At 41.7% G+C, this 25,023-nt stretch overlaps 1 protein-coding gene across 1 annotated transcript in view; it reads right to left on the reverse strand.

Moving 5' to 3' along the window:
• The window catches only part of LOC128137003 (rho-related BTB domain-containing protein 3-like), a 36,427-nt gene extending 11,638 nt beyond the window's left edge, over positions 1 to 24,789 (reverse strand). Inside the window, exons 1-9 of the mRNA XM_052777546.1 lie at positions 24,623 to 24,789; positions 24,237 to 24,453; positions 14,855 to 15,047; positions 11,649 to 11,800; positions 9,646 to 9,757; positions 8,463 to 8,831; positions 6,168 to 6,280; positions 4,401 to 4,512; positions 431 to 604 (exon numbers count right to left, since the gene is read on the reverse strand). Coding sequence (XP_052633506.1) covers positions 431 to 604; positions 4,401 to 4,512; positions 6,168 to 6,280; positions 8,463 to 8,831; positions 9,646 to 9,757; positions 11,649 to 11,800; positions 14,855 to 15,047; positions 24,237 to 24,453; positions 24,623 to 24,624 — 1,444 coding nt within the window. The 5' untranslated portion in view covers positions 24,625 to 24,789. The remainder of the gene's footprint in view (positions 1 to 430; positions 605 to 4,400; positions 4,513 to 6,167; positions 6,281 to 8,462; positions 8,832 to 9,645; positions 9,758 to 11,648; positions 11,801 to 14,854; positions 15,048 to 24,236; positions 24,454 to 24,622) is intronic.
• Between the last annotated feature and the right edge of the window lie 234 nt (positions 24,790 to 25,023).

Consider the following 25,023-nt stretch of genomic DNA (forward strand, 5'->3'; position numbering starts at 1 on the left):
GGAAAATGTATTGGACTTTTGAAACCACTGGAGAATAGAGAACTGAGAGTTCGTGGAAAAACACCAAGAACACCAAGAACTTCTTTTGACAAATCATCAATTGCGTATTGTTTTGTAAAGTCATATATATAGAAGGCGTTTTTGAGTTATTTTTTGCCATTCACTGCGGTGGTGGCCCAACTCTGAGTTGTTACTAAAGCAAACCTAGAGAAACCCATGACTGAAAATCCTTTAACATTGATTTTACTTGAATAAGAGTGATTTCTTTCTTTATTGCACAATATGAACAAGTTCTCTTTCTCGAGACGTTCTACATTAACAAGACTGGCATTTTTCAATGAAATAAATGCTGCTACTTTACTCTCTATCAATGCCCCACTGCAGAAAAATGAGTAACAACAGGCATACGTGTATTTTAAAATTTTCTTACCTGGGCAGCAGGAGTCGGTATAAAGGTACTCTAGAAAGGAGAGGAAAGTGTCTTTGGAAACCCCATACACTGGAACCAGAACACTACTTGCTTCTAGATAATTACCATTAAACATAGCTGCCATTACCTCACAGCGAGCTACCAGAACTGCTCTGTGGGCTGGTACAGTTGCACCTGCAGGACACGAGATAAAAACCAGTGATGATTTTACATACCCAGAGAGATCTTGATTTTAAAGCTCTCATTTTCTCAGAAGGCCTCCACTTCACTGAACATGAAGTGTTTAAAAGTAACACTATCCAATAGATAACTAATAGCACACACTCTCTTTATACCGGTCAAGATGTTTACATCTGCCTGGTAGCCACCGGCAAACAAAAAGAAATACCAAATTTGTTACGACAACCTGCTCCCAGCACCAGGTGCTGCAAACAGGGCAAACTTGTGTCAGTCAGAAACAGGCTTTCCACTAGCCAGAAATCTGACAGCGCTGTAGTTACACCAATTGACACGAACTGAACCTCTGGCCCATTGCATAAATAGGCAGTGCTGTGAATTATTATGCAAATCAGTAATCTGTGTTCATCAGTAATCCCATTGGTAATGAACGGGGGTTCTGGAAGTCAAACTTGCACATAACCACGCAAAGCAAAGAAAGGCAAATTATCCCAAATGACATTCCTTTAAATCCTTTAACTAAGTATGACATTAACCAGATCAAGTATTTTGCCTAGGTGAATTTCCTGATGGTTGTCTTATGAAAAGAATGCTGATAAATCTTTCCATTCTGTAATATTTGCAAGTGAATCATTTGCTTTACTACAGCATTTGGAAGACCCGGTAAGGTTACCGGCCCAGGGTGGTGGAGGTCTTACAGGCTCTTGAGGAAAACGGTGACAGCCTGAGCTGCCAGCCCTGGCACTCGGACTTCTGCAGAGTCCAGCCGAGCTCCACAGTCCTGTGTGCAAGAAAGTGCCAAACGAGGCACGACAGGAGAGCAACCAAAGACGGGATGAGAGCTTACAGCCGGATGTAAATGATTTAATCAAAATTACAATAAACAGACCAACTGACATGCAAGATAAATATACTGTAAATGCTACTGTAGAAGTTACTGTCTTAATTTCCTCCTTACCCACAACCCTGCCACCTACCTAATTCCTTGAAGACATTTGGCACTTTATCGTTCCTGTTCTATTTCTGTTCACCTGTGCTTCCGCTTCCAAATTGCCTAAGCTGCATACAAAATGTGTATGTTTCTATATAGAGAGAACGCGTGTGAATTGTATTATATATTTACACCCATATCATGAGCAATACACGATGCAGACCTGATGTAAGATATGCATGCAGTTTTGTATGTGCATGCAATTGGATATTTAGCTACTACTACTTAGGAGGTTCGGTCACATTATGAGTCTTTACACAGACTCAATGGCACCCATTTGCAATGGCTCCCAAGTACTTTGTAAGCTAGAAAGCACAAAGCAACTCCCAGTATTCAAGGAATTAGTTGAAGACTTAAAAATGTATTTGCCTGATCAAGACTAAAGCCTTCACTTTCTCTTAGTAATTATTTAATTTTAATACAGTTATTGTGTCTGATGTCTTAGTGGAAAAGGCTTGGAAGATTTATCGAACAATAGGAAAGCAGTTCACGTTTTGTTAATGGATAAGCACATTTTAAAAACACACGTCAACCTATTCAACAGTAACATTTTCCTGTGAAAAATGTAACGGTGATATGGTTTCATCAACCTCTCACAAAGCCTCTCTCAGAAGTGGGACACTGAGAGCACTTGTTCATGTCATTAAACTCAGCACCAGAATTTTGTTCTCATTTTCAAAGATCTTTTTGTTTTTTTCTGCATATTACACAGAACATCTATAAAGAATCTGCTTGTGCTCATGTGCTAACTTTTGAGGGATTAATGCTTCATATTTGGCTCTGAGATTTAAAGCTGAAAATAATTAAACAATTGTCTAATCCTAAAAGACCATTTCTGCATGAAGGGTGGGTGTGGACAAATTGAGAAAATCATTAGCGTTTAAAAACCATCTCATCCTTATTCTCACAAAAGCATGCAACACTTTTTTTCCCCCTTGTATCTTTATTTTTAAGGGTGAATATATTTATTTTCCAGAAAAAATCACCTTTGACACTGCAGCTATGTTGGTGTATCCAAGCACATTCTTAGCAGACAAGATGGGAACAGAAGATGGTTTCTGTATGTTTGTAACAGACAAGTCAGCCTCTGCTCTCCCATATCTTTTTAATCCTGGCCACAAAGACGACTAGGTAATTACCATCATCTCAAGAGACTTTTTAAAAGACAAAGTCCCCACAATAATTTAGATATTTCTTTTCACACTTGTCAGGTTAAGCAATAGGCAGGTCTAACCTAGGCGCCTGCAAGGCTGAAGGTTGCTTTCATAAGGAGTCACCTATCATACGGAAGTTGCAGAGACCTGGGACAGAAACATGAAGATCAGTACGGGAGCATCTAGAAGGGCAGTAAAACACAGCAGATGTTGATGGCACCTAGATTAGCAGGTCGTCAAAACCCCAGCATATCTATGTCCATTTCTAGGGATGCCCACACTGGGGGAAGAAGGGCAGTGAATAAAGCCTAAGGTGGCACAGGAGCAGGACGTAAGTCCCTGTCACCTTCTGGAGGGCAGAGAAAGGCACATCCACAGCCAGCACCAGCCTGAGAGGGACAATAACCAGCATCTCTGGTCTTTCCACTGAGGGCAACGAGCATAGCTGCGGCCACCGGAGTCCATGCCTCTCCAAGGTTTGATGCTGGGAAGAGCCCTCGGATATGTCCCAGTGCTTGTGCAGGTGGGAACATGAGTGAGATAAATAGGTTCTAAAATAAAATCACCATCCCCTGTGATGCAATCCCTGGTTTAGCCTTGCTACCTTAGTGCTATGCCACTGCAGGAGCCTTTCCTGCAGCACAGCCCTTGTTTTGCTAAGCCTATGAGGGATGCGCATGAATCGGAGAGGCACAAAGTCTGCCCTGGCAGGCAGACGGCATTCGTACAGGCTTAGCCCTGATAAACCACGTTGAGAGTGGATGTGGTGACCGAACCCCCCCTTCTCTTTGCAAACATTGCTGACACAAAACCACGAGCACCTTGCCACAGCGGGCAAGACAGAAAGCTGCACGCTTTGATGGAGCTCTGCCTGTGGTTTGTGGTTTGCTTTCGGATCACGGCGGCAAGTAATTGCGCGGAGGTAGAGCTTCTCTCCAAGAGCTGACTTGAGGACAGAGCCAGCTGAGGATCTCACTAACATCGTGACATCCTCCCAGCCAGGGACACTTGACTGGGTGACATTCCCAGTCGCCTTCATTGTAACCATGAGCAATATCTGTATTATCATTGCTCTTATCACTGCTGAGTTCATAACGGCTTTTATCCATCGTTACTTGAATAGAGTCAGATCTGTCAGATCTAACATAGAAAGCATTAGCGAGTATTTAGATGCTTAATAAAGTATACATACGTTAGTAATTCTGATGTTTGGCTGGTTTAACTCTCTCCCTACTGGAGCTCAATGCGTTCTGTTCTTTTGTCTCCCATTTGCAAACATTATCCTATGGACATTGGTGTGGTACTGTACATGGACCCACTTTAAAGAACAGTTGGGTGGAAGTAAGGCAGCCGGGGAGGGATCTGGGCACTGTTGTGACCCAGACCTGCCCGACAGCCTCAACCTTTACCGACGCATAACCCCTCAGGGCAGTCGGGTTATGACAGTGGACACTGCTGTAAAGCACCCATAAGGACAAGCGTTAGTTCTAAGCAAAAACTGCTCTCCACGGTGATAGCAAAGCATATACATTTTCCTAGTTTTGACACAACAGAAAATACAGTCACCTCCATTTCCCACTCTCCTGCAGAGAGGATAAATGCTGGAGGTGCAGTGGTGAGTATGTCAACAGGAGCAGAGGTACCCTACCTTGTATTTTGAAGATGACATCAGCTAGGACAGGCGTATTAAAGAACAGCCTGAGGGAAGTATTATACAGCCGTTTTATCTGGTGAGATCTGCAGTCCCTTACAGTGTTTGGCTGCAAAATAAATTATTAATAGAACACTGTCATGTACAGTTGGCCACAGAATAAAAGATTACAAGACATCATTTATGTGGGGAAACTAAACAACATTCTTTTGCTGTCTACTTTATGTTCTTTTGCTAATGCTATTCAGCCGTGCCTCTCGCACATGCAATCCTCTGCAATCACCTTTATTTTTTATTTTCCTATTTCCCACAGTGCAGCAATGCTCCAAGGCATCTCTGTCTCCTACAGTCACACCCCAGCTCTTGCCTTGGTACTCTCCGACCTGTGACAAAACTCCCCCATCCAGCACCTCTGGGCAAGGTTGACTGCATCACAAATTTTCTGGACTCCACACCTTTTCATACATGCCCTGTTCAGGCCCAAGGCTGTAGTAACACAAAGTTTGAGGGCTCTGGGGGGAGCACTGATGGACAGAGATCCATCCCGTGGCACAATGCCGCATACAGATGCAAGGCAGCTAAAAGTTGTGCGTTTCTTGATATTGCCATGATATTGCCTCCACAGAGGCAGAGGGAGCTTACAGGCTGAAGCACAGACTTCTCTTACAATAATCCAGGCGTGTTAGTGTCAAGACCCTCCAAAAACCAGTACTTCCGGTTAGTTTTCAATTTTGGTTTTTTTACTTTAAAAATGGAATCTCAAGCTACCAAAAGGAACAAGATCAACATCATATTGCTAGATTGTGGTAAGTGAAATTCAGGTAAGGTTGAATTTATGGTTAAAATCTTATCTAATTTATTAATTAATTTTATCACGAAAAATGACAATTCATTTCTATGCCTTTGAAGAAAAACTTTTAAGTATGAAATAAAAGTACCCCAAAGGCATTAAAAAAAAAAACAAAACCAAAGAAACAACAACAACAAATCAGGCTTATTATCTTAAAAGCTTTCAGGACTTTGTAAGTCCAACCCTATGAATATTTCAGCTCTCACACTCAGGACTGGCAAGGCTACAACCAAGTGATCAGAAGCTTAAAACTGCTAAGTAAGTTTTTGATCTTTATATTACGTTATCTCAAGACAGTCCAAGATTATTTCCCATTTAAATTGACAGAAACACTTTGTGCAAGTTCTATGGTATCAGGGAATGTATAAGCTTTACCGGGTAGCAAATGGCTGTTAAAACTAATTCTATATTGTAACATTTTATTAACATAATAATGTGACATAAATTACATTTTACTGTGAAGTCATCTGCTGAATTAAATATATCGAGTTACAGACAGCTTTCCACGTCACAACATTTATAAGAGAAACCACCTCTCCTGATCTACTGCAGAAGCATAACTTTTGGCACATATTCAGGAAAGCAAAGCTCTCCTGGGCAGCCTCTATTACATGAGAATTAGCAACACATAATCATATTGTTAGACAATGTGCAAAGCTGTGAATATGAGTAATCCTTTTAGGATACCTACTTGTGTGCTTTTTACTCATTACACTAATTCTGCACATTACATCAGCACCTCTGTGTTTCTATTTTGCAAATGCCTGCGAACAACCCACTGATAAAGTAATAAAAGCTGTGTAAGCCAAAGTGAGTTTAAAACAAAGACTGACAAGGAAACCTTGTCTACAAAACAATTTCCCAAGAACTTAAGTAACTAATACTAAGAGTTACCCCAAGAGAGTTAGATGTACCTTCCCTGGAGTTTTCAGGATACATTGAACTTTCTCAAGCACATGTTCAGTTTTTTCTGGATCCTTCAACTTCTTTTTTATATCCTCTTCTAATCGTTCCCACTGGAAAGCACCTGTCACAAGAGCAGGTAAAGTTGGATTATAAATCAACAAGGCACAGGACTTAGCAGGCAGAGAAAAGATGATATCAATGCCAAACAGATCCTGCAGAAACTATTTTTTTTTGTGCATAAATCAGCCAGATCTTTGTGCTTAGGAAGGGCGAGATGCAATTCTTGCACAATCAAACTTCCGTGGTACTTTTACAAGAACACAAAGACTTGGGCATCTCTCTTGCTTTCAGAATTAACTTCTGAATTCCTCCCAGTTCAATCATTACACATTGCAGGTAGATATGCAGAAAAAAAATAATCCTGAATGTTTCAACATTTGTGGAAGTTTTTTAGCTTCTGCTCATACTGCTGGTTGCATTGCTTTGTAGGTGTCTGAACGGGAAAAGCTTCATGCACAACTATATTCTGAGTACTGGTAACTAAAACCAGCACAAAGTTTGCAGTCAATTTTTTTTTTTCTTGTGTTCAGAGTCAAAGCCATGATAGTCTCTCAGATCTCTCAATAGCTTGGAAAAATGGAAAGTGTTGGCCAGCGTTAAAACAAACATAGTTTATCGTTATACACTTCACTGGAGTAAGTGTCAAAGACACCATGGAGGTTTTTGGTAACAACTTTCAGCTCTGATCCCCAGGGCCATGCAGCAAGGAAGAGTCAGGGGCAGATAAATCTCAGGGTAAAGCACAAGTCAGCATAGCCCCGAAGGCACTCTGCTGCAGATAAGGCTGAAACAGTGTCTTTAGCTCTATCAGCTCCTATGTATACCGTATGGATGGTGTTTATAACCCCGTGGGCATAATGTCATGGTCCTGAAAAGCTGAAAACAACAATACCGCCTCATGATCTTATCTCTTAGCCTGTGCCTCAAGTGTCTGAAAGTCCTCGTCACCGCTCAGAGGCACCAAACGGTGAGATGACTTTTGGCAATGGCCTTCAGGTTGGAAGCTGTGACTTACAGCAGAGTTTCGCCTAAAATCGTACAAAGTTTCCCACCTCTTTGGTTGACGCAGACAAAAGTAAAAAGGAAAATTAGTGCACAAAAGGCAGCAGACACAAAGTTGTAAATGGTAACAGATGAAGATGCTGCGCTTATCTATCACCTGCTGAAATTCCAGGCTTAATCCCCTATTCATGTCACTAATAAATAATAAAAAAAAAATAATAAATCCATTCACACTAAAAAACTTCTGCATCTGTTCTTTATGTTTTAGACTGGTTTGGAAAGAACTGAAAGGATGTTTTCAATGTACAAACTCTAACTGAAAGTGTCTCCCTTGTGTCTTCACAAGCCAGAGTTCATGTCTCAGCTACTAAGGCAGAAATCCTTTTCATACATCAGGCAGGTATCACTCTACAGGTATTGACTAAGCTTCTTTACAGACGCAGCTCTAACATTATAATTATTTGGGGCTTTTTTTAAAGTTACAGTTAAAATCAGAATGCATCATTAAAAAGCCTACTAATTCTTTCAACAAATATCAAATAGATATTCTTATGTGCTGACAGCTTGCAAAATATTTTATAAAGAACAAACGGGTATCAGGTACTTCCAGGAAAAAAAATAGTTCTCTGTCACCTAAGGATTCCTAAGCAACATTTGAAAAGTTAAAGTGTCAGTGCCGTTTCAATGACAGCTGGGATTAGGCAGGTGAGGTCCCTGCCTGTACCGAACTGGTAGCAAAATGCATGCAGTATATCAGAGCCCCCTGCATTCCAACCAGTTATCACTGTTTTCTCTTCAGCGGCACCACATCCAGAAGAGAAATCACTTGAGTTTTCTTAAGTAACCCTGAACTCTCGTCCATGTGTTTAGAACATGCAACAATTTTAAGTATTTCAAAAGCCTGGGATCTGAAACCATCTCAAACTCTAGATTTTTTTGGCAAACCTTTTGAATATTATTGGCGTTAGCTTACGGACTTTGTTCAGTAAAATATTGTGCTTAATTTACGTTCGCTAGATCTGGAATGACAACTAATTTAATTTTTACTAAATCTAGGGGAAGGGCTTTTTTCATATAGGCGTTGCTCGTAATAATCACAAGGGACAGAACAGACGTACCAACACGGCAGAACGCCACCTCCCAACAGCAAAGGCGCGTTCCTTGGGGTGACGCACGTCCTCCTTCAGGAGGCATCAGCTGTACGAGAAATGAGCAGCCGGACCCGTTCCCGGGGAGGGTACCTGAATAAATGAAGTGGAGGATGTCCGGGAGACAAGAGCAGAAGACGGAGTCCTTCACCACCACCCTCACCGGCGGGACGCAGGGTGGGATGCCGCGGGGGGCCGGGGGTAAGGCGTCCCCCGCCTCCACCGCAAAGAGGCTCCGCGCCGTCCGCACGATGGAGGCGTCGCGGATGTCGGCGGGGGTCTTCACCTCGAAAAGCAGCATGAAGAGGTGGCTGACGGAGCAGAGGATGATCTTGTGAGCCTCCACCACCGTGCTGAGGTCTTCGGGGCAGAACGCCACGTCCGCGCACTGGCAGCAGCAGAGCAGGTTGTGCAGGTCCGCGTCGTAGTGCGAGGCTTCGCCCTTTAAGATCGGCATTTTTTCTGCGAAAGGCAACGAGTCGGGCTGTAGAACTGAAGCAAGGATTAACCGCGGGACAACGCTGTTCCCAGAGAGCTGATCAAATGAAGGACAATTTTTGAAAGAAGTATTCAACAAGAAAATTTCTTATATGCCATTTGAGTATGTTTAGTAAAATACTCTAAAAATGGAAATACTTAGTATAGTAAAATAATATAAGAAATACTTTGTTTAGTAAAAAGTGTCCATCCTTTTACGAAACCTCTGCAGGCACTCAGGTTTGAAAGAAACCTGGCCTGTGAATCCCAAACCTAAGGGATCTGAGTGAATCTCTAGTACGTGTGAGAGGAGACAGCTATGTATTTAGAGGTAACTACTTATCAGTAAGTACATCGCGGAATGAATGCATCAGATGCTTAGAAATCATGTGCAGGGGCATACACCTCTCCTTTGTTTTGTTTGCAGCAAACAAAAACATTACTTGATGATATTGTAGAATAATAAAGAATGATGTAACGACTTCCTTTTGTAATTTCTCTATAACGCTTTTATGTAATGCTTTTATTAATTTACCTTTGCACTATTTCATGCACCAGAAAACCACTCCTATTATTTTTGCCTGAAATAAATTAGAAGTCCATTGCAATGCTACATATTGCTTCACAATTCCCCCCAAATTAATTAAAGCATCACTAAAAGATGATGACACTAGAGCAACATAACCAGAATAGCTGATGATAGATAGCACAGCTCACCGTAATGATTACAAAATGTTAATTGTGCAAAGAACATGACACACATAACGAGTGATACTAGAGACCAGACATCAGCGAGCACCTGGCTGTTCAAGCTGAGGTGGTTGAACTCGATGGCACTTCTGCGTCTTTTTCCTTTTCTTCATTTTTTCAGATGACTTCTGATTCAAAGTTTGGATCATAAAATATTCCAGCTAAAACACGAAATGTATTTTTAAAAAAACCTAGTTATTTAAGAACAACCTAGACATCAAACTAAGGAGAACGAGCGGGTGCTGTATGCAGGACTGAGGCTACTACCACTACGAACAGTCACCCAGGAGAGTCCCAGCACCCCTTTACCAGGAGCAGGTACCAAATGCAGTTGGAATTAGCACAATTTAAAAGGCTATTTATTCAAATTATGGCAGTTAATTCTCTCGTATTTAACCTTCCCAGAAATGACAGGTACAAAGATATCCAATTTACCACCTTCCATGGATGCCAATTATAGAATTACAGAGAAGAATAAGACTTGGTGGATAATGATGAAGTGCAAGTGACAGAAGTAACAGAACCATATACAAGCTCTTCAGCTTGCAACTGACTACCACCATCACCACGCAATGTTACCATGTCCTCTGAAAAAGTCATACTACAGGCTGATCTTTGTGGGCAAGGTTTGTCTCACTGGGACAGACTACAAGCATCATCACTGCAATAAAAATGTACCTGAGGGGAAATGATCCCTTTTACAGGAATGAAGAGGCACAAAGGGTGGTTTAGTTCGAATTAATGCGTGTCTTAAACACTTTCATCACCCAAGGTATTACTATGGCCCATATAGTGCTTCCTAAAAACTAGAAAAATGTTCCAGCTGGACAGATGTTGCATGCCTTCCTCGGTTTTAATTAGGAATGAAGGGATCCAATAGAAACTGGCTAACTGTTGTGCCAGATATTCCAAGTTACTATCAAATCCCATGGGAACACATTGTACTTACACACCAGGGACAAGAACAGCACACACTATGTGCAATTACTCTCCTGAAAGAACTGCATGTTTTTGTTCAAGCACAAATGCCACTGGGAAAGTAACCAAAAGATTCAAAAGAAGACTGAGCTTAAAACACCTCATAAAACTGAAAATGAAATACCAGTGTGAAATAATTTCGTGGAGAAGACAAATACATCTGAAAGACTGTATTTAGAAACTGCTCAGCGGGCTTCCCTGTCTTCAGGAGAGTGGAAAGAGAATAAGCTTATTAAAGGTAGGACATTTTAACAAGCTTCTCAGCTTCTGCCTTGTTCAGCTTCACTGCAGCTGACCCCAGGCTCTGCTCAGGATTGCAAATTGTGTCACGACTGCAAACCGAGCGACCACAACAATATGCTAAAAACCAGGCAATTCAACAATCATCTCATCTGTCTCCCTTTACAAGTAGAAGAGCTGTGAGAGTTTGAGCAATTAAAATTAAAAATATCGGAACATTATGGAATGATTCAGCTTGGAAGGGACCTGTGAAGGTCACCCACCCAGGGCACCTGCTCAAAACAGGACTCATATTCAGAGTGGAATGGCATTGTCAAGTGCCTTGTCCAGATGGGGTTTGGTTATCCCATCCCAGCAAGATAAAGGACAGGAATGGAGGGGTGGGGGGGAATTCTTGCAGTGTGTACTGTGACTTTCCTAAAACTTCCTCGAAGGTAGCTAAAACTGGAGCAACCTCAGTACTGCCAATTTAGCTAGAATCATAGAATCACGGAATCGTAGAATGGTTTGGGTTGGAAGGGACCTCTAAAGAGCATCTCGTTCCAACCCCCCTGCCACGGGCAGGGACACCTTCCACTAGACCAGGTTGCTCCAAGCCCCATCCAACCTGGCCTTGAACACTTCCAGGGATGGGGCATCCACAGCCTCTGTGGGCAACCTGTGCCAGTGCCTCACCACCCTCACAGTAAAGATTTTCTTCATAATACCTAATCTAAATCTAGCATCGGTGGGAGGGCTCATGGTGTGCCTCCGCTCGCTCTCCGAAGCCCTGACATTGGTCATGCACCTCCCATGTGTGCCACGCTGCTTTCAACCCAGGGGTTTCTCACTCACCACTCCTCCAAAGTACTTCTGTACGTAGAAGTCATTAAGAGCGTGCAGTTCAAGGTAAGTGGCTCCCAGTTCCTTGGCAAGCTGAACTCCCTCGGAGGTGGTGACGCAGCTCCTCCTGTCCAAAGTGCACAGGGGGCAGGTGCAAGACACTCCTGGGGTATAAAGTCATGCAAAAAAAAAACATTTTTGTCAAATAATCCAGAATATTTAGCTTCCTATAATTGTAAAGATTTACTATTTAGAAAACAACAAAAAGAGAAATGGAAACATAGTCATTTTATAATAAGAAATCGATAATTATTGCAAAAAAACCCAACTTCTTATTAATCGGTTCAAAATATTAGCTGCTATACAAAACTCAGTTTACATTTCATCAGCGTTAATTTACATTCAGTTTTGCAAAGGTGGAAAAGTCAAGCAGGACTTCCAGAAGTCAGTTTTGGCTTAGGGCCTCAGTATCCTGATATGCACAGGTGTTGTACTAGCCTGCAGGTGTTACCATTCATTAATGTCACCCTTAAACTTCTTTAATTATTGTGGCTTGTCCATGCAGAAAGCATGCACTATAATGGAAGGGAAAAATTTCCACTGCTGTCCCAGCTGTTACTGGCATGTACATACTGCGGAATATGATTCAATTACACAAATTTTACAAAAATTTTTTTTAAGCCAAAATAGGTGTTTTTAAGATTATGCCAGTTGTCATAACCTGACTGCCCTGAGGGGTTATGCGTCGGTAAAGGTTGAGGCTGTCGGGCAGGTCTGGGTCACAACAGTGCCCAGATCCCTCCCCGGCTGCCTTACTTCCACCCAACTGTTCTTTAAAGTGGGTCCATGTACAGTACCACACCAATGTCCATAGGATAATGTTTGCAAATGGGAGACAAAAGAACAGAACGCATTGAGCTCCAGTAGGGAGAGAGTTAAACCAGCCAAACATCAGAATTACTAACGTATGTATACTTTATTAAGCATCTAAATACTCGCTAATGCTTTCTATGTTAGATCTGACAGATCTGACTCTATTCAAGTAACGATGGATAAAAGCCGTTATGAACTCAGCAGTGATAAGAGCAATGATAATACAGATATTGCTCATGGTTACAATGAAGGCGACTGGGAATGTCACCCAGTCAAGTGTCCCTGGCCGGGAGGATGTCACGATGTTAGTGAGATCCTCAGCTGGCTCTGTCCTCAAGTCAGCTCTTGGAGAGAAGCTCTACCTCCGCGCAATTACTTGCCGCCGTGATCCGAAAGCAAACCACAAACCACAGGCAGAGCTCCATCAAAGCGTGCAGCTTTCTGTCTTGCCCGCTGTGGCAAGGTGCTCGTGGTTTTGTGTCAGCAATGTTTGCAAAGAGAAGGGGGGCAGAATCAGTCACCACACCAGTTAACTGCTAAAAATCTGTTAGCGACCTTGGCTCAACTTTGCTTAATGCCAGGAAGAAGTTGCCGGCCATGGATGTGTTTCCAAATGTGCCGTGCATGCTCTACATTAATTTCCTCTGCTCAGACCTATGGATAATATGTAATAACACAGCTTTTCTTTTATTTCTTTTGGCAGCACCACTTGCTACTACAGAGGATTAAGATCTTAGTAATTTGTATGAGCAAACTGCTGTGTTCACAAATACCTACTAGAAACAAAAGGGTTCTGTGTGTGCACAGCAGTCTGCTCCAGCCGGTCCCAAAGTGAAACTGCGGCTGGAGAGCCTGACTTCTCCCACGGTCACATTATTTAGGGAGGAAGACAGGAAAAAAAAAGTGGAAAAGAAAAATCCCAGTAGTGGAGTCACTCAGACTGGTGGTATAGTGTGCTTAAACAAAAAGTGTAAGAAAAGGTGTTCGGGAAGACAAACGTTAGTTTAGCAACACCTTGCCTTTAGAATGGCAGATTTATTATCCCTGTATAAATCAGAGCTTAAAAACATTTGATCATTATCAATTAATTACTAGAGGGAAGAAAATAAAGATTTAATTGTTACAGAGTTCTTTAACAGTCTTTTGTCAATCACTGAGCAAAAAGATATCTATGTAGACCCTGGCAAAACTGAGCATTACAGCCACAGAAGACATACTTCATATAGTTTAATATTTTTTTTGTACACTATAAAATAAATGTCTACATCTACATCCATCATGTCCCTTACTCATAGCAGGACAGATGCTCAGAAACACTTGTTTTAGTCAAACTCATAAAGTAAAAGACGACTCACAGACTCAGGTTTTGCATTCATTGATTTAGAAAAAAAAAACCCCAAACTAAAAATCAGGCCGCACACCTAAAAAGACCATATGAAAATCAACAAAAGCAGAATGCAAAACATTTGGAAACACAAAACAAAGTTTGTATGTTTGTTCTATCGGTATCTGTGCTACTCTTTTGGAACTTTATTTCCCTGATGTAAACAGAGAGGACTTGCTAACGTCTACCCAAACAGTGAATGTATTCTCACCAGCATTGCCCTCGTCAGCTGCTGGACACTTGTAAGTCCACTCGGTCCTTCCACACTCATGAGACTTTGATTTTGATATTGATTAGCCAGCAACAACAACTTTGTGGTAGCTAAACATTCAGAGCAAAATCAATTTGCATTGCTCTCACAGCAGACTGCTGATCAGCCTGGACAGGGTGTTATGTGAACACATAAGCTATACCATAGCTATACCATAGCTACCCTGCCGTGACAGGTCAGCTCCGTTGACGCAGCAGCATGTGGCACTTTGTGGTACCCAAAGGGCTGGTGTGTCTGTTCTTACGACAGCATGCCAGAGAATTTCCCACCCCTTTGCCAGTGGTCGCAAGCTGATGGACTTAGTTTTAATCTCCTACACGAGAGATATTTTATACCTGAGACATGACCAGAGAGAACTGGTAACCATAAGATTCATTTCATACACTCAAACGTATGCTGCTTAATCCAGAGCACCAGATTTAATCCCCGTGTGTGATGGCTCCACAAGAAGAGTCGTTGCAGAGGTCAAAGCAGGATAGGATGCCTTTCATCACCAGGGTTAATTAAGCATAATGCTCTTGCCAATACACCAGTCTACAGAGCCATAATACATGCACATATTACCATCATCCTGACAGACTAATTGTTTCTGTCAGCAACTTGGAAAAACAATCAGCTTCTACTGAAATTACAGCATATCTAACTTCCAAGTGAGATTTTAACTATTACTACAGAAGACTGGATACATACCGGTTTTTCGTGCACCAATAGCAGAAATTATCACCGGAACTGAAGAGTGGTTTGAGGCCTTTTTTATCATTGGTACATAACCGTCCTTTAGTTCTTGAAATGAAGTCTTGTCATTGACAGAGTATTTAATCACAATAATATCAGCTCCTCCAATGAGACTGCGAGAGGTGTACCAGTCACTGTCAAATATATCCTAAACAGAAAAAACACTGATCAAAGATTTCCTGTCTATAAAGGAAAAGGTGAAATATTCAACAGTCTTAATGCAAAACCTTACAAAAGTATTTTTAACTGATAAGTTAATCTCTTATTTGAAGACGTGCAACAAAGACCAGAATTCATGCTTTGTAATTTCCTTGTCTGGAGAACAAGTTGTTCATTGTAGCACACAATAAATCTCTTTTATGAATTCAGGAATTTTTCAGGAAGAAAAAATAGGGTTTCTCTAGAAATATACTTTGCAGGAAGAAACTTTACTGGTTTAATTACTTAACTTTCAAATGTTTTCATTAAGGAAATAAAAGCAGCTTCAGTGGTAGAGGTTTGCAGCAATTCATACAAAACCATTATTTATCACAACATTTTAGGGAGAGGGTTACACAGAACTATGCTATGTACCTATGAACCTTTAAATACAAGTTTCAGCAGTTGGGTGTGATTTTTATCTGCTTCACAAGAGCTTTCATGTAGCTTTAAGAAGTGTTAATGTCTTCAGGATAAGGCCTTTAATCACATAACTAAACTTTCTTGACTTCACATTCAATTTGTCATTGTTCTGCGCTGTAAGTGTAAGTCTCACACTCTAAAATGATTTTGTATCCTGTTAATTTACAACTGTGCTATATCCCCTGTAACATACAGGTAATACTTGTATATTTGTCATGAGACCTATAGTTTCACAATTTCTGTCTTACCTGAAGGTAGCTTAGAAATACCAATGAAAGCCATGGCTTTGTACATATGCTCAATTGAAAATTCTTGATGAAAATCTGGAACTGGTCCAGAGAACTGAAAATCAACTCACAAAACAAAAATACTACAACATCTTGGAACCCACAAACCTTATTGTGGCCATTCAATACTTAAAGAGGGCTCATAAGAAAGATGGAGAGAGACTTCTTACCAGGGCCTGTAGTGACAAGACAAGGGGCAATGGTTTTCAACCAAAAGAGGGTAGGTTTAGACTTGATATAAGGAAGACTTTTGTTTTTTTTTAATGAGGATGGTGTGACATTGAAACAGGTTGCTCAGGGAAACCGTGGATGCCCCATCCCTGGAAATGTTCAACGCCAGGTTGGATGGGGCTCTGAGCAACCTGATCTAATGAAAGATGTCCCTGTCCATGGCAGGGTGTTGGACTAGATGGTCTATAAAGGTCCCTTCCAACCCAAACCATTCTATGATTCTGTAACAGTCCTGTACAACATGAGGCAAAGCTAGAAGAACTTGGGATCTTGAGGAAAAAATGGAAACAAGCAATCATGAAATTAAGAAGATGTGAAAGAGTCAGCACAGAAGAAGTGCCAAAAGGGACCCAAAGTTTGGGTTGGGGATGGTCAGTTTGATTTTGAAGAACAGGTCACAGAAGAGCATTACAGATGGGAACCAGAGAAATGCATAAAAGATTATTAATATCAACAAGTGGCTTGAATTGTCAATATAATTATTTTTGATCACTTCAAAGAGTCATTGTTTCAAACCTACGGTGAGGTAGCTGCAATACTCTTAAGTACAAGAGGTAGCACGAACTTGACAGAAGTGTATCAGTCAGCAAATATTTGCCTAGACTGTCAGTGCACATCATACCCAATTTAGGTGTTGTCTTTAACAAAAATAAGTCAGGAAATGAACTTAAAGTATAATAGGCATTCCCATTAGTTTCTTTAATAGATGTTCTTGTTCTGTAATAGGAAAATGACAGACAGTTAACAAATTATCATGAATAGATATTGTGTGATTCACCATGTTGATGAGCTTTAAGAGCACTGCTCTTCGCATTTTTTTTTTCAGTCAGCTCAGGTAGAGACTATTATAATCCCAGGCTAAGGAAAATCTCCACCAGCATTTAACAGAGTAATCTTGGCTGTGTTAAGAATATAAAGTTAATACATAAACACACGTTTAGCACCTATAGCGGTAAGACTACCTGCTACATTGCTTTGAGACAGCCAGCTAGATGGGCATTTGCAGAATCTTATCACATAGTCAGGCAAAAATTGAGAATTTTCAAGGGACAGCTTTAATATATTTTAGCTGATGAAGATCTCAACAGAGAATTTTTAGTAGGGTTGTATACATTTAACATGACAAAGGTTTAAGGGAAAAATACAATACAAACCAAAAAATAACATAGAATATTTAGTTGTTCTATGCTGGCAGACAGAAAGCATGCCTGTTCCTTTGCAATTTTCTTCTAGCTGCCTGTCTTCAAGCTCAGGCCAGTTTGTACATGCCCATCTCCGAGGTCAGTGATAACCAGCAGTATCACCACCAAGGTCCAGAGCACAGTTGCACGAATAAAAAAGAACTCCAACACAACTTTAAGCATTAATAATAAAAAAAGTTTATGCAACCTTCTTACAGAATGTAATATGTATTTCTTACATGTAGTGGTATGTTTGTATATGGTTTGTAGCTCCCTCCATTTTACAGCTAAAAATTTACAGCTAAATCTCCAGTGCACTATGACACCATTTCATGTTACAAAACAGAACGATTTTGTGAAGTTTTCTAAGTTTTTGGTCAATATGAACAGAGCCATGCCCAAGGGAAGAACCAACTTTGACTCTCATGCTTTAGCTTCAGCATAAACCTAGTCCTGACCTACAGCAGAGGACAGGGCTTCTAGACACCAAAGTGCATCAAGCTGTGGCTCCATCCTGACACCAGCCCCACCAGCAGAAGAGGATGGGACGCCAGTTATCTGATATACATCCAGACACATGCTCTGCTCTGGCCCCAGCCCTCATCGTGGCTCTCCAATTAGAGCATCATCCAGTAAAACACCAGTCTGGAAGACCCTCCATGCCCTAACCTCAACCAGGGGCAGCTCTAATGCTCTGCTCGCTGATGGAAATCTCAACAGAATATGTTGAGGTAGTAGACTTGTGTCTGTCTGCATGTGCTTGCTCATGCATGCAACACAACAGCAGCTTAAGGGGTCAATATCATACAGCAAAAACACATACAGGGGGTTTTTTCCCCTAATGAAAATAATGCTACTTAGAAAAGTAGTTATATTTTGGAAAACAAAACAAGCTCATACGATTCCCCTACCCTTTTTGTACTTAGCCCAACTTGCCATATTTCCATCTCTGCAAGTGTGGGGAAAACTAGCAAAATCCTTACTTGAAAACAGCTGCATAGGTGTGCAAATACACTTCTTTGTTTAACTATTACAGGAAAGAAATCCTATGGAAAGGTGGTACAGGCTGTAACAGCTTCCCAGGTGTGTGTGGCTGCACCTTGCAGCACATTTGTGGAGGTCTGTCCTTTCCTCCACTGCCCTGTGCCACCACCGTGTGCCTCTGTTAACCCCAGCAAGATGGATTTTACCAAAGTTTATTAAGTTTTGGGGGGGATGGACCCCACTTTCCCGGGGTAAGGGCCAGGCCTGGGTACATGAAGAAGTGAAAAATGCAGAATGTACCAACCCAACACCCCATGGCACCCAATTTCTGTTACTGTTGTGCAGTTTCCCTATGCCCTCACATATTTAACACCCCCAAAAGCCCATTCGTGAAGATGGATGTTATGTTTAAAAACACAGAGGAGAAAAACAAGTTTCCAGAGGTCTGGTTGCAATTATTTTCAATTTGCATCAAGCATAGCATAGACTGCTCAGATTGCTGCTCTGTGCTGGGAAAATCCTCCAAAAAGGTCTCTGACAACGAAGGGTTATTTGCCCAAGGCATCACTGGGACAGAGCATCTGGAGCCTCCTTGATTGTCACTTCTAGGGAAGCTTTCATGCAAAAATGACAGAGGGAATTTCTTTAGATGAAGAGCAACAGTTCATATTCAGGAATAATGTTCACTCCAGGCTCCATCTATGAAATTTATGCAGCAGCTACTCCTCATCATGCTTCCCGCTCTTGTCATTTCCCAAGACAGCCATTGACAAAAGGAAAAATAACTGCATAGCTAAGGTTATTACAATATGACCTTATTAATTACAATTATATTCCTGTTGCTACTCCTCTCAGGACTTATTAGAAAAAACCTTCATTTTGTCCTTGTGTGTCTCCATTATAAGCATCTCATAATATATGTTTCCCATTAGTAAGTCATACTTCTCAAGCATTAATGTTGAAAATAAAGCCTTCAGAGGCAATGGAGGCCTGATTTCCCTACAAAATCACATGACCCCTTGAGAGGACAATACTTGCTTTGTTAAACATAATTTATGAATGCCTTTATGGTATGGCAATGAAACCCACTGTGTCCTTGCAATGCCCACACTCTTTCTAAAACCTGCTCGTAAATGTCCCCAAGTCTACCTAGCCCAGCCCTTGATCTGGAGCAGCAGCAATAGCAAACGCTCTTTGGGGGGACAAGGGAGCCCAGCCACCCCCGAGGACCATTCATTCCCCTGGGATTGCCCCAGGATCCAAGACAGCTGCATTGGGAATATTGGAAAGTTCATCTCTCTTTAGGATCCATTTACAGACCCATTCTCCATTAACAGAGCCTTCCTTCCAGCGACGCTTTCCACACCACGTACCAGAGCCTTCCCCATTTTTTCAAGATTTCTCTGCAATTTCTAATCAGCCAGGTCCACAGCAGGACAAATTTTGCGTGCGTACTCTCCATAACTTGCTAGAACCCTGAACTTAGCTAAGTAACATGCAGCATAGAAGGAAGTATCTTCTTCAGAAATTGAGGGAATTCAGACCACAACCCTGGAATGCCACTTTTGTTTTTCACTCAAGGCTTTCCAAAACAGCTTTAACTGGTTGAGCTGACCCAGAAACAAAATTAATGAAGGCTAGCATTGTCCTTCCTGTGTTGTCCTCTCATAAAGTAATTTAATAATATTTGTAAAAAGCAAAAATAAAGAACACAGTAGGGAAAATAATTTACTAGGATACGATCACTTGTTGTAAACTGCCAACTTCAGACAGCCAAGCTTAAATATGAGAAAGGATGACATACTAAAAAATAAAAAGTTGCAAGCTACGGTTTTGTACTGAAGCAGTAATATGACTGGATTACTAAAAGTAATGAATAAAATTTAAAAGTGGATCAGATTCCTTTATCTTCAGACATGTTAAGGGCTGGCCAGCCTACCCAGCACAAGGAGCACAAGGATGCTGCTGCAGGGAAAAACCCAAATAACTACACCATGCATAATACCACGGAGATAAGAAAGGTCACAGGATTCAAGGAACTACTACTGCTGGTGCAAAAAAAGCAGACAGAAAAAACAGGAAAAGAGTCATGGACAGAGATTGTTGAAAGGGAGAATTTGAAAAAAATAATTCACAGAACACCTTTGCAAAATTGCAGTTAATATATTTGAGCACTAGTGAGTCCCATGAAGGTCTGCAGCTCTGTGCAAGCCTCTGAGCAGGTACAAACACAGCACAGCATCTATACGTCTGCAAGTGCCTAACTCAGCACAAGGCACTCCCCAAAACCCAGCTGCTCTATTTTCTCCTTTTGTAACATTTCTGCTACTGGGAACATGACAATGCCAGTGATTCTCTAGAAACTGGGCAGTTTTGACTAACTAGGGGAAAAGAAAAAATTTCTGGAGGTATTGTTCCCTGGTGGGAAAAAAAAAAAACAAACGAACCACCACACAACAAAAAACAAAAGCAAAAAACCAAAACCAGGTGGCTCACAGAGGAAACAAATTAAAAAGGACAGTGAGACCCCCAGCCCAGGACCGAAACACTCTCGTATCCTTATAGTACTGCTCCAAGTGAGAGAGCAAAGAACAAGAGAGGTAATGCAGGTAGGGGACACTCACAGTGAAGTTTTCATGCTGCCATTTATTTTCCAGCATCATAATTAAAATGAATCAAAATATTAATTACAGGTTGCATGCTATGCTTCATTCTGAAGTTGAAGAAGATTCACTTGCCATCAGATATTACAAATTTTGCCTGCACTTTTTCTGCAGTTTTTACTTGTACTTATCCAAAAGCATAACAAAATTCAGTGTAAAGTGACTAAAGTTGCAAACTACATGCAAACCGATAAAATGGCAACTCAGTCCTGAAGACTGTCAAATCCTACAAAGAGTGCTAAATAAAGCAACTTTTCCAAAGCGAATCTTAAAATTAATCTTGCAAATTACTCCTTGTAAGTTACTATCTCTCATACTGAGGTTTACCCCACAAAGAATTAAAAAAACTGGGAAATGCTAGTTCAACGTGTTTTATGAGAGAACAACTCGAGCATGCATTAGCAAGTGATGAGCTATTAAAAATCACAATATTCAGCATGGATGTTAGCACCTATATACATTTTCCCTAGTTCTTTATATCTCCTCTCCTGCTGGGTCTGCATTTTTTATCAAAATGTTTTCCAGCCACATGAATCACAAGGATGTCAGCCCACTTGTGCATCTGTGCCCTGCATGTGGGAGATATCGGCACGCAGCTTTGCAAAAGCAGCGCAGGACACAGTGGGCCATTGTGATATACCCAGTGATTGACACACAGAGATCAGCGCAGTTTTGGAAACAGTGACATTTTGCCCCCAGATTTTGAAAAGTATGTTCCACCACTCTCTCTACAACCCTGTGTCACCTGCGTGACAGTAACATCCTCCCCAAAGTCAGCACTTCCATCCTACACACTGCAACTGCCACAGGAAAGAGATGCTTCTCCAACATGCTGCCACTGTTTTACATGTTGGCAGATATGAATTTAGCCTTGAAATCTTCTAAGCCAAGCAATATCAAAGAATATAGCACCCGCACAGGCAAATAAAATATTTACGGGGCCACTGTGTGAAAACAGTGGTCCCACGGCAGGTTGGAAACACCATTCCCTCACGACTGTCTGTGATATGTGATGGGCATTGCCTTGGGTAATCATGCCCAAGAAGCTTTGCTTCCTAGCTCTGCAGTTTTGGTCACCCTCAGTTTATAAAATACCACGCTCTCACAGCACCACTGCTGCCGTTTCACCGACCACGTGCCCACCAGGACAATGCCACCGTGGCAGTGTTGACCACAGGGTCCAGGCCTTTCATGTTTCTCCAACCCATCAGTACATGAGTGCTTTGGCAGCTGCTGGAAAACCTTGCCGCAGCACTTTCAGAGAGACATATAGTACATAGTAAGATGCCCAATACCACAATACCATCAGGAAGAGTTCAACCGAAGACGCTTGAGCTGTTGATTCCTCCTGTAGACTCAGAAAGTTGAGCACTGTCCTGGGCTGACAAAGACACGTGCAGCAGCAAATCAAAACATGAGCAAACTCACCCTGTACCACAATCTGGCCATCTCACAAAAGGGTCCCCCCATGCACTAGGAGCTCTACTTGGTGAACTTGCATCCACGTTGCTTTTCCAGACTGACAGCTGTAAAGGACATCGAGCAGTTGGGCAGCCCTGAGTTTGGAGACTCACAGCTACCAGCGTACTCAGTTGCCAAGTTTATGTCTAATACTGGCTTGCCTTAATCATATCGATATAATCTAGATGAGATACAAATCTCAGGTAAAATGCAAATCCACCTTTACGTTACGCTCAGACGATAGAGGTGGAAATAATGCAAGGCCCACCATCTCTATGTTTCAGTAATGTGCAACAAGAATTCTTTTCCAAGAAGAATACGACTTGAGGCAACATCAATCAACATTTTGAATTGTTCTGCACCATTTCCCCAGGCTACCAGAGGAACAGTCCTGAAAGGACTACCGTGACCTAGTAAACCTCAACCATCCAGCCTGTGGAAAACAATCCTGTTCTGCCTAACCCCATCAAGGATACAGCTTCACTCAGAACAAATAACCTCCTGCAGAGTCCAGTCCAGCTATCTGAGATGTCTTCTACTCAGCAAAGAATGGCACTTGTTCCTCATCATTCCCAATAATAAATCTCCTGTCTCTAACTGAGAAAGCAAAAGGCAAGAGGCCTCAGAAACATAATGTCCCAGACAATCAAAAGCTAGCTTTTCAAGGGCAAAAGTAATAAGGTTTACAGATCTGAAAAGCCTTGTTTTCTAGAAGAGCAAATGCAGATAAAAGAGCATAAAAAAACATGAACAGCATCTCCAGCCTCGGTCCTTTCCTCTGCCCTTCTCCAGCTATCCCTGCTTGCCTTCCCACCTCCCTTACCAACCTCCAATCCTCTGAAACACCCTTTGAAGTCCTACAGCCTTAATTTATACTCAGGAGTTTTTACTCATTGCTGCGCTCCAATGATGCCAGCAAACTGCACGTGCAGGTCACATGCAGCTTCAGCAACTTAAAACAGGATCCCCCAGTCCATCAGAACTCATGTCTGTAAGTGCAGCTGACAAAAAAAGTGTGAGAAATAGAGAACAGAAGGATAGCTAAACTGGATCATTTAGTTTTAAGATTACAAACTTCTGATCGTGTATTTCTGGAAGTGTTAGGATTCCCGCAGATCCCCCAAAACATTTCCCTTACAGGACCGCAAAAATCAACCTAAGGGTAGAATTATGGAGCTGAAACTGATTATTATTTTAATTTCTAAAAGCTGATAAACTTAATTTTTTTTAAGGCTACTAAGTAGTCATTAAGTATGTTTTAATTTAGATTATCAGCATAATTTCTTACATAATCACTCATCTGCTCATACTCATAACTAAGTTGTCTCACTTACTAACAAAAGTGCTGACAACTTGGAAGAGTGCCAAAATCCTTTGTACTCACCTTCAAATAAAGGAAATCATGTTGAGATGTGATTATTCATTATAACAGAAGTAAAATGATTCTCCATATACTGTATTTTGCAAGATATAAAATATTATAATCTTTCACTTTTCAAAGCTGGAAAACTGACTGCCTTTTCATTTTTACAGAAAAAATATGTACGCTTTGTTTTATAGTTGATAAATATTTGGAGAGTGCTTATGATGCAGTGTCATGAAAAAGGGGTTCTTGTTTACCTCTGGATTATCGTCAATAAAGTTTTCATTAAACAGCACAGTTGAAAATATCACCTTCCTACAGAAGAGGTGGGCAGCAACTTGTTAATGAGAAACTTTTTGTAGCACCTCGGGGACTTTGCAGCATTTGCCTGGTTACATTTTATATGCTTTCACTGTTAGCAGTAATTAAAATATGAACAAAATCCCACAATTATAAGAGTAATTTAAAAACTAGGATATATTTTCGTTTGATGAAAAGCACTTACGCTGTTAAGTGTGGTTAAAAAGATTGAGAGGGATCTCTTACCCAGACAGGACAGTCATGTACGACCAGTCTGACATTTCCAAACACGCAGGCTTGATATTCGGTAAAAACCGGGTTTCCAACGTGACTGGCAGACAAACTGCTGTCAATCCGGGAAATGAGAGCACTTCTCCTGAGATAGCTCCAGATCAGGCTTGGCTGCTGATTGTCCTCAGAAAAGCTGTCTCTTTCGTTCCCAAAGGCTACGATATTAACCGACCTAAAATAAAAATAATAAAGACAAAGCTGTGTTAACACAGATGAAGGGCAGGGCTAAGAGGGGAAAAAAAAAAAATCCCCTTAAATCAAACCTAACATATTAATCCTTCTGAATCCTCTTCCCTCCCTAGATTTTAACAACCCCCTGTAATCGACAGCAGAACACATACATGATCTCAAATCCAACAGCAGAACAAGCGCAAAGCGGAAAAGAAACCTGGAAGCGCCGCTTGCGTTACAAATCCCCAGCTGGCTTCGGCTTTTTATTCGTGGCCGTCCAGGCTCAGCGGCCACCGCCGGGGCCCTTGCCGCATTCCCTCGCCCCACGCCGGACGGGAGAAATCGGTGGCCGCCGCGCCGGGGGATGGACCCCCGCGGACGCAGCAGCCGCGGGTGCAGCAGCTGCAGCGGGTGCAGCAGCTGCAGCGGGTGCAGCAGCTGCAGCGGGTGCAGCAGCTGCAGCGGGTGCAGCAGCTGCAGCGGGTGCAGCAGCTGCAGCGGGTGCAGCCCAAGCACGGGTGTCCGCGTTACTGGGCGGCTGTCGGTGAACTCGAGGAGTAAGGCGAGCAGC

This window comes from Harpia harpyja, chromosome Z, assembly GCF_026419915.1.
Source record: "Harpia harpyja isolate bHarHar1 chromosome Z, bHarHar1 primary haplotype, whole genome shotgun sequence".
In the NCBI taxonomy this organism is placed as follows: Eukaryota; Metazoa; Chordata; class Aves; order Accipitriformes; family Accipitridae; genus Harpia; species Harpia harpyja.